The sequence below is a fragment of the Mytilus trossulus genome, chromosome 5, assembly GCF_036588685.1.
Source record: "Mytilus trossulus isolate FHL-02 chromosome 5, PNRI_Mtr1.1.1.hap1, whole genome shotgun sequence".
Lineage (NCBI taxonomy): Eukaryota > Metazoa > Mollusca > Bivalvia > Mytilida > Mytilidae > Mytilus > Mytilus trossulus.
Genome location: NC_086377.1, coordinates 61,643,448 through 61,654,033, shown reverse-complemented (window position 1 = coordinate 61,654,033; position 10,586 = coordinate 61,643,448). Strand labels below are relative to the sequence as shown.

General features: G+C 35.1%; 3 protein-coding genes across 3 annotated transcripts; 1 reads left to right on the top strand and 2 right to left on the bottom strand.

Annotated features, from left to right (window-relative positions):
* Positions 1-4,518: 4,518 nt before the first annotated feature.
* LOC134718153 (uncharacterized) lies at positions 4,519-5,730 on the top strand. Its single transcript, XM_063580643.1, has one exon. The coding sequence runs from the start codon at positions 4,519-4,521 to the stop codon at positions 5,728-5,730; it is 1,212 nt and encodes a 403-aa protein (XP_063436713.1).
* Positions 5,731-6,414: 684 nt separating this feature from the next.
* On the bottom strand, positions 6,415-9,416 carry LOC134718152 (uncharacterized). The gene is made up of 5 exons (XM_063580641.1): positions 9,108-9,416; positions 8,774-8,874; positions 8,205-8,465; positions 7,345-7,438; positions 6,415-6,771 (listed from the first exon to the last, which is right to left on the bottom strand). The coding sequence occupies exons 1-5, from the start codon at positions 9,414-9,416 to the stop codon at positions 6,478-6,480; spliced, it is 1,059 nt and encodes a 352-aa protein (XP_063436711.1). The 3' UTR covers positions 6,415-6,477.
* LOC134719781 (uncharacterized) lies at positions 9,393-10,169 on the bottom strand. The gene is made up of 2 exons (XM_063582744.1): positions 10,077-10,169; positions 9,393-9,783 (listed from the first exon to the last, which is right to left on the bottom strand). The coding sequence occupies exons 1-2, from the start codon at positions 10,125-10,127 to the stop codon at positions 9,490-9,492; spliced, it is 345 nt and encodes a 114-aa protein (XP_063438814.1). The 5' UTR covers positions 10,128-10,169; the 3' UTR covers positions 9,393-9,489.
* Positions 10,170-10,586: the final 417 nt, after the last annotated feature.

Genomic DNA, 10,586 nt, shown 5'->3' with positions numbered 1-10,586 from the left:
TCAAAGGGGAATAACTCCTTATAAGGGTTAATAACAAAATGATTGTACATGTTCATTGACATTGCCATCTGTTCCTGTACATGTTGCCGTTTTCAAATCGATTCTATCTCTTATACTTTTTGAGAAAAATGCAAAGAAAAGAAATTGTTTCAAGGAGATATAACTCTCATAGGGGACGATGAAATCCTATTCAGCCTCATATGGTAATACATCATGATGAGATCTACCTATTGTCCAAATAAGGTAATGATATCTTGAAAAACAACGAGAGGGGGCCATGTTGAAAAAATACTAATAAAAGGGAGATAACTTATAAAGGGGATGATGAAATCCTTAGCAGGGTCATCTGGTTATACCTCATGATGAGGTTTATCGATGGTCCATGTTTGGTCTTGATAACTTCAAAAGAAACATGGGGAGGCCATGCCAAAAAAATGTTGGAAGAAAAAAAAGGAAAAAAAAGAAAAAACATTAGAAAAACAATAATGTCTTTCCTCACGTAGGGGAAAGACCTTAAAAATCAAAGAAGGCGCATAACTGTACACGTTATAGTAATAAGCTACGAAGATGTGGTAAGGAGAGAACAATTGACACAGACATTAACAATTATAGGTCACCGTACGAACTGTTTTTGTATTTTTTTTATTAATGACGTCCTCTCGAACACACCAATCAAAATTGATAATTCAAAAGATAATAAACTGAATTAACATCAATATTTTAAAGGCAATGCTCGAGTTGTACGTTTCAATCGCATGCAACCCATTTCCATAGACTATCAACATAACATAAACAATGATAAATAAAGTGAAACCTGACTAAACCGAATCTTGCATAAACCAAAATCCTATATAAACCAAACATGTTCTAAAGCACCGCCATATCAAACTGTATACGTTGTGAACATGATAAAACCGAAAAGGAAAAAAAGTCCCGAAGAGGTTCGGTTTAAACAGGTTTTACTATATTGTGTTACTTTGCTAATAATTGTGAATAAAGTTATAGTTTATTAAAGAGGGACGAAAGATACCAAAGGGACGGTCAAACTCATAAATCTAAAACAAACTGACAACGCCATGGCTAAAAATGAAAAAAGACAAACAAACAACAGCACACACGACACAACATAGAAAACTAAAGAATAAACAACACGAACCCCACCATATTACCTGCAAATTGAAAATTTTAATGACAAAAATTGTAAACTATATAAAAAAAAAAAAGATGATTAAAAAAATCATAACCGAAAGCTCGATGAGGATAGCTGAAATTGTTAACCCTCATAAAATATTGTCAACATTGGCTATGCCCTATTTGCACTATCGTTCTTTTAACTCTGTGTTATTTAAAAACAATATAACTAGTGGATCTAAAATCTTTATACCGGAAAGAATGATAGGGTACTTTGTTACCCTTTGAAAAAAAACATTATCAACATTGGCCTTAGCTGCCATATTTGCTCTATCAACCTTTAAGCTATGTCTAACATTAAAGGTATTTACTAGCTTTAATTTTGTATTAAAGTGCATCATAGTATTGAGTATTCAGATTTCTTAATGTATCGTTAAACTATTGTTATATAAAATACAAAAACACGTCTTATCTGTGCAATTTGACCATCCATTGAATTTGTGATATATTTAGCTAGGTCATAAGAAATAGTACTATGTCGTTATTTTATATTTTTCTCTCCACAATCCCTCTTACATTATTAAAAAGTTTGTGTTTGCTTGTGTTTTAGCATTATGGATCGCATACGTGGAGCGAACCTGTATTTTGCAGTTCTTGTTGTTATTTTGCACATCACAGTAACAAATGCGTTAGATCGTAAGCAAATGATTTCATCATAGATACCAGGATTAAAATTGTATACGCCATACGTAGTTTCGTTTGAAAAGGGATACCAAATGTCTTTTATTGTGCCAATTGTGTATGAAAATAATTAGATTGTTGGTACAAAATGTAAATTTAAGATAGTGCTGGCAAAATGCTTTTTCTATGTTTATTTTCTAAAAAAAAAAATACTCCTTGCCTAAATAGTTTGGATTTCTGGAGAAAATTTTGAAAATTAATTTCAAAATATGATGGAGGTGGGTATACGATTGAATAATGGAAATAGGAGGTAAATTAATTTTAGGTATTGGAATGTGGATATATGGTTTAAAACGTGGGACCTGTGATACAGAAAGAAAATTTGTGAGCGGGAAAATTTTAAAAAGTGGTGTTGGAAAGCTTTATCACCCCCTCACAAATTAGTTCAAGCTTCACTGTGACTTTGAGATGCAGAACAGCAATAAATACGCTGTTCGTTTCCTTTTTGTGAGCTTCATTTATTGTTGTTCACGTACTGATTTTGTGAATGTAATGTGAATACCCTTGACCTTCTATTCAAACAAAATAGTGTTATGGTCTTAATCCAGCAAAATTGCGTTCGTGAAAAGCGGAATAAATTAGTTGAAAATCATATTCTATCATTCATACTTTAGTTTCTAACATATATCTGTTATTTGGTCTCTGATACAAGAGGCCCCTCATGGGGGGTCCTAGTAATCACATAATCACCATTTTTTTGCCAATATAATCACATAATCATTAAATATTTGCTTATCTTTAGTAATCAAATAATCATAAACTAAAAATAAAGTCCTAGGTAATCAAATAATCATGAAATATTTGGCTAAGTAATCAAATAATCATTAAAAAAACGGCCAAGTAATAACATAATCAAAAACCCCATGAGGGCCCTCACACAAAGTTGCTGGAATGTTAATCATATTATATCTTCTTATTTTAAGTTTTTTTCTACCAGATTGGCAAGATGAAAGGCTGACGTTATATATGTATTTGGTCGCCGTGACTTTGTCGTTCGTGGTATAAAACAAGTGTTAACCTTTTATCTGGTGAATAGTTGTCCCATTGGCAATCATACGGTTACCGTTTCTTCTCATGCTCATTTCTATGTTTTATCTTTGAGAGGAATGTACGAATTCAACACTGATTGAACCCCTTGCTACTACCTGCGTCACAACTAGTTTTGTAGCTTTTTCTGCGGCTACTGATGATGCAGCAAAATGCGTGTAAGAGAAATAATTGTGAGGACCATGTATCCCATTAGAATGTGGCAATATTGGAATTAAGAGTTATTTATTAGCTCCCTTTTAAGTTTGAGCATATTTACATTTTATTTAATTACTATTGTTTACATGAAAACTTTCACCTGTGTTTATGTACACAATAACTTTACTCCTTTTCTAAACCGGTTATTAACAGTTAAAGGTAAGATTGTGTTGGTTAAATTGCAAATCTTAGTTCAAGAAAGTACCATTTGTTAAGTCATTTTGTTATTAATTATATACTGAATTCACATTATATTGTCCAGAATTCATACTTTCCTCGAAGGTAACTATCAGTATTTATTACAGCCATGCTGTTTACTGTTTCTCTGGACCAATTCGTCTCTTAAATGTTTTGGCAAAATATTTAGGGTATAAACGTTAGGACTTGGGACTAAAATGGTTTAAATGATACAATTTAAAAGCCCTACTTACAGTAAGACATTTTCCCCCCTTTATTTAACTTCTGTATTGTTGTACAACTTACTGTCATAATATAGGAATATTTATTGTGTATTTTGGTATGAAATAAATATGATAATTTAGGTATTATTTCTTTAAGACTTCCCTTCCTAGAATGCTGGCTTATACTTGTCCAAATCATTATCCGGTCAAGTATTAGCTTTGTCCTCCCAGAGAATTGTCCGTTATGTCGGTTGTTGAAGACACTTGTCCCCTAGTGTGACCAGGTGTCCAGGGCAGAACTGGTCTTCATAGTTTATGTAAAGAACCTGGGTTTATTTTGGTTATTTCGCGGCTGCGCTAACATTAAGTAAAAAGGTATCCAGAAAACGTTACTTTTACTTGAATGTAAAGCCCCAGTCACACTGTCACGTTTCGGCTATCCCGTTTTGCTACGTTTTCAAAACGTAGAGAAACGGCAATATCCGTAGTGAATCGTATCGATCCGTACTTAAAACGGCTATATACGTAGTTATGCGTAGATTGATACGTGATCGGTGCCGTTTGTATTGGTCTGCACAATACAAACGTGACTAAAAATGAAAACGTAGTACTAACGTAGAAAAGCGCAGTAAAACGTAGAAGGAACGTAGAAATGCGTATTAGAAACGTACCTGATACGTTCTTAAACGTATTTGATTATAATCACTAGGTGTTATTACGTTTAAGTACGTATCTGCCACGTTGCATTAGGTTTTTGTACGGTATATTACGCTTCTTGGTACGCATTAATAGGTTTCATCACGTTATTCTAGGCATTATTACGTATCGATGCGTATTACTACGAATGATTACCTTCTTCTACGTATAATCAAACCACGTGTATCTATATTTCTCGCCATTTGCTAAAATAGTTTGTCAGTCTTACAGCAAGATGGACAGACAACGGATGGAAATGACAAATTATGGATTATTGATACACAATCATATTTTGAAATTGAGAATGTTGTTAAACAGACACATACATAAACGAATAGATCGCAGAGTGCGCACGGTATGGGTAAGGGATTGGATAGGTAGAAGATCTCAGTTTGTTTTTTATGCACAGCTGTTGGATGAATTGAGATGTGAAGACACCGTTTCTTTCAAAAACTTTTTGAGAGTTGATCCAACCATGTTTCAGGAAATTGTTAATAGATTAACACCAAGGCTACAAAAGAAGGACACGTGGTACCGAAAGGCATTGCCAGTTGGTCTTAAAGTAGCAATAACCCTTCGATATCTAGCCACAAGAGACAGTTATCATTCACTTATGTATTTATTTAGAGTGCCGCACAACACGATATCCAATCTTGTAGTACAAGTCTGTGAAGCAATTATTTCCGAGTATGCTGAAGATGTTATCAACACACCTACGGAAGAAGCTGAATGGCTAGCCATTTCGCAAGAATTTAGTGATATGTGGCAGTTTCATCATGTGCTAGATGCACTAGATGGGAAACACGTTGCTATCAAATGTCCGGCTGGTGGTGGTTCTAAATACTATAATTATAAAGGATTCCATTCTATAGTTCTAATGGGCTTAGTAGACGCTAATTATAAATTCAAATGGGTTAAAGTTGGCGCACCAGGTGCTTGCTCTGATGCACAAATTTGGAATCAGTCAGACTTAAAAAATCATATAATTGATGAGAATATGCACATACCAAAAGCAGAGCCTCTTCCGAATGATGACAAAGACATTCCGTACTTCATCGTTGGTGACGACGCGTTCGCCCTCAGAAGTTGGCTAATGAAGCCCTTTTCTAGGAGGAACATGACCCTTGAAGAGAGAGTTTTTAACTACAGGCTATCGCGATCACGAAGAGTTGTTGAAAACGCATTTGGGATACTTGCAAATCGATTTCAATGCTTACTTTCAACTTTAAAGCAAGAGCCTAACAATGTCGTATCCATTATTCTGGCCTGTGTTTGTCTGCACAATATAATGAGGATAAGATATCCAGGTGATCAGAACATTTTGTTAGACAGAGAAGACGAGAACCACCATCTTTTACCTGGAGCTTGGCGAGACGAAACAAACCTGAAGGACATTGATGATGTGCAAGATCGCAACTATCCTAGCAAGGCAGCAAAACAACAAAGACTGTATCTTAAACTCTATTATTCGTCACCTGCAGGAAAAGTTCCATGGCAAGAACGAATGGTTCAATAACGTTTTTTTAACTGTCTTATCGTAGTATATTTGAATGATAAGTATATGATTTGTACTTTTGTTTATTTAACTTTGAATGTATCAAAAAATAATATCATGATACATGTAATTAAACTTTAAGAAATTCTTCTATCAATACCAGTTTTCTGGTCTTTTAAAAACAATGCCACGCATGGGTCAGCATACTTAGGATAAATTGAAAATTTCATTATTATAACACTAAAACAACAAGACAAATCAAAATAAAAAAAAACTTTGGGATCCCGCTAACATATTTAACCCCGCCGTATCATGTATACATGTGCCTGTCCCAAGTCAAGAGCCTGTAACTCAGTGGTTGTCGTTTTTTGCTGTGTTACATATTGTTTTTCGTTCATTTATTTGTACATTAATAAGGCCGTTAGTTTTTTTTTCGTTCGAATTGTTTTACATTTGTCATTTCGGGTCCTCTTATAGCTGACTATGCGGTATGGACTTTGCTCAATGTTGAAGGCCATACGATGACCCATAGTTGTTAATTTCTGTGTCATTTGGTCTCTTGTGTAGAATTGTCTCATTGGCAATTACACCACATCTTCTATTTTTATATTAACCAACAAAATAATCACTCAAACAAAAAAACTTTTAATTTTACAGACAACTGTCATAATACATGAAATAAACAAACTGTCTACATAATAGAGTCGTCTTTTAATGTCATTCATATAAAACTTTTAAACACCTCTACGGTTCCTGGTATGAATAAGTTTATAATGAGAAAAGTGACGATGAGGGTGAATCAACGTTCATTGAATCCGATTGCATTATTACACTGACAATACTTGATGTTGTAATATCTTGTGCGCATGTAACAGGTGGAGCAGAATGTGCTCTTATAGGTTCAATGTCTGCTTGAGTTTGAGACCGGTTTTGCAGAAAGGCGACGTCCTGTCCAGGTAGCTGATATTGCTGCTGCCATGCAGGCAGGTACCCAACATTACTTGATTGATTACAGAAGCTGCCCATGGGAACATCCAATGCAGATTGTTGACCAGTGAATCCCTGCAACAACAAAAAACCATGACCATATAAACAAGTTTAATCAACTGTGTATCATCGGCGTTGGAATTAGGTACTAGAACTGGGGTTATGCGGGGTTTCAAGGAAGGATAATTAACATAACTGTACGGGGTACTGTTGCCTTGTTCGGTAATGCCGATTTCTTAAAGATAAATAAATCCCAGTTCCTAAGTCAATGATACACAGCAGTGGCGGATTCAGGGGGGGGGGCATAGAGGGCGTACGCCCCCTTTATTTGTACTTTTTCCCCCTTTTTACGTGATTTTAGCCACAAAAAAAACAATTTCGCCTCGCTCCGCTCTCCAACAAAATATAGTCTACGCCCCTTTCCAATTCTGTAACCATATCGTTTTAATATACGTAGTATATATAAATATATATATATATGACCGGACGCATGACAATTTCAAAATGCAGCAATTACCTGAGAGTAATTACAACACGAGGCATCCAAAATATGCAGGTGAACTAAAGAAATGTGTATTTCGAAACATGTTCTGACCTTTCAGTCTTAACACAATACTAGTACTAGTAAATAATATGTGAATGATATACCTGCAGTTGCTGAAGACGTTGTTTATCACGGCTGCGTAGCTCTTTACTTTTATTTTGAAATCTGTCCAATAGATCCATACTCTCTCTTTTAAACCTGAAAGCAAAAATTTGATATAAATTCATTTAAAAAGTGAACATCAATTTCATATTAATGTAAAATATAGCTATAATGGATTATTTTTGATACATCTCATTCTTTTGAGAAAGTGTGAGGAAAATAATTGAAAACGAATCATACTGACGTTTGATAAACACCAATCTTTACATATAAAATTTTTGCAAAGTTTCATGAAAATCTCTCAATAACTTCAAAGTTTCATTTCAAAACGGCTTAACTTAAAAACGAAGTTTTCGATATATCTTAACATTAAACTTGTAAAAGCTCTCTGTTATAGTACTCAACAATTGAGCAAAGTTTCAATAAAAATTATGGATTCGTTCTTAAATGACTACTTAGTAACAGTCGATGACGGACGGACAGATGGACAAGCGGACGAAAGAGCAGACAGACAGGCAATACGCAGACGAACGGACACTCAACCAAGCGTTTTTTACGAAGGGTATTACACAATGCCTTGCGACAAATGTGGCGGGGTATAAAAACTAATGTCATTACCATAGCGTATCATCGGACACAGGATGTTGGTACCAGGCTTAAACGATTTGTATGGTGTTCAATTTTAAAGCTGCTACAGTACATCAAAAAGTTGTTGCACTGCACCGTGGAGTTATGTTTTCCTCCTAAAAAATCAGAATAGACCCTCTGCTCGATGATACACGATTTTTATATAGCGTATTCGGCCGTGTATAGTACACATTCATCAAGTAACAAAACATTAACATACAAAAGCATAGCATACCTCCCCCACAATCTGTCGTCAATACCTGGAAGAATGCTGACCATCCAATGTCCCCAGTTCTGCCTTTCGGGTGTCATGTCCGCATGACTAGCCAGCTTAGCCTGCACTTGTTTCTGTAATTCAGAAGACTGTTTTATTGCTTCCTGGATGTCTTTTTCAACTGGAGATTTCATTTTCTGGTATTTCTTTTTCGTTTTTGTTGTAACTATAGGAGAGGGAATATCTATTGTGCTGGACGTCTCCTCAAGATTACATTGCGATCTAAAGAAAAAAAAACGATGAAAGGTGTATTTTTTGTTCTAAACAATACAAAAAGACACCCTATCTCTACTACTACGGTGGGTTTTGAACGACCTTGACTGGCTTGACACCCTATCTCATAACAAGAAAACTAGAAATGTCGGAAGCACAATCAATCCGATACAATTACTTTTAACTGAAAAGTATTTACAAATGTAAGTGTGATGGACGGACGGACGGACGGACGGACCAAAACATTATAATAAGTCCTGATGTGAAGATATAGTTTCAATTTAACTAATTATACAAAGAAGTAAATGGTTACTGACCTTCTTTCATCGTCTTCTTGACTTTCCTCTTCGTCCTCATGTTCACTGGGAGAGTCGACGCAAGCATATGTTCCGTATTTTGCCTTGAGTTTCTCTTTCGGCTGAAATATTCAGACATAATCGGAACATTATTTATGTATTCGTACAAGATATATCGAGATGAAGTCAAACGTGTGAAATGAAACAGCTGTAAAATGAATTTCGTAGAATCAGAACATTAAGTATCATTTAGAAAAAGAAAAAAGGTACGGGAATTCAACAAAGGAAATAACAATAAAAGGTAAAAAAAAAAAGTGAACTGAAATATTAAGTAATAGAAAACTGTATTGCACACGTTTATTCCTCCTCTGGTTTCTATTCTGGCAATATGTGGACCCAAGAAGCCAAATTTTTCTTTGATCCATTTGTCTCTTTGAGTATCATCTTTTCTGCCTGAACCAGATTTATTGCCTTCTCGTGTCAGTCTTCCGAGCTGAGATCTCATTGACTCAACCCATGTCCTGAGAGTCTTCCAATCCTCTACTCCTAGCTCATTAGCTTTTGCTTGCCATCGTGTATTTTTGAGAGCAGTATCTTTGTACTGATAATGAGTTGAAAGAGAAGAAAAAAATCGGTCACATTGATTTTTAAATATAAAGACCATGCTGTAAGTTTATCTATGTCTACTGGTGGGGTTAACATCTTTTGACATTTATTCTCCGTATTAATATTTTAAATTATAGCAAATAAATACATGTACCTTTGTTGTATAGAGGTTCGTTTTCTCTATACCAATCTGCCACCTCATCCTGCTTTTCTTGTGGTATTTCTAATGACTTGCTTCTTTTGCGCTTCTCTTTATTGGTATTAGCTGGCTGTTCACTATCACTATTTTGTGTTTGCTCATTTGTTTCTTGTGTATTAGTTGTTTCAGTCTCAGGCGCCACACTAACTATGCGGCCTCTGCCACGCCCACCACGACCCCTTCCTCTGCCTCTGGTCCTCATCAGAACGGTCTGGTTTGAAACACACTAAAAGATAAATCAAATGCCGGTAAGAGGAAAATTGGATTTAAAACGGACAATGTGCAACGTAGAATATTTCAAAAGAGCAATTATTATAAAAGGGAAACCATTGACAATGTTCTAACCAAAGCTTTAAATGTTTTTCATGATTCATGTATCCACTCAACAAAAATCTTATCTGAAAGAAAAAACAATAAAATCTTTCTTTTGAATACAAAAAATCTAAATTTTTAGACCATAAAATGGGAACAAAATAATGTAATTACAATGACAGATGTATTAATAATTATAAAGTGTACCTCTATTAATGTCTCCAGATTTGTTTTAGTTACTCTGCTCCCTCTTTGCATCTCTGTCCTTTCTAAATTTTATTGAATAATGATGCCGTTTCATGATAACTTTTTATTGATAGTGATCACAGCGTAGTGACACGTGATACTGCGTGCAATAAACTTGCTAAATCGTAGGAAATCGTGCAAAAGCGTACTTGAACCGATTTAGAAACGTACTAAACACTAGTAATACGTAGTGAAACGTAGTAAACCGTAGTAAAACGTAGTTTATACGTACTGAAGCGTATTAAAACCTAGTAGAACGTACCCCTTGTAGTTATAAAAAAAAACTAGCAAATCGTAACAAAACGAAACAATACGTAGAAGAACGTATCAAAACGTGGCGTAAACCTAGTTAAACGTACGGACCGTTAAAAATGACAAAAAAATGCCATGAAACGTAGCATTTCTACACGTACTAAAACCTAGCTGTCGAAACGTGACAGTGTGACTGAGGCTTTAGATCAGTCCGTTCAC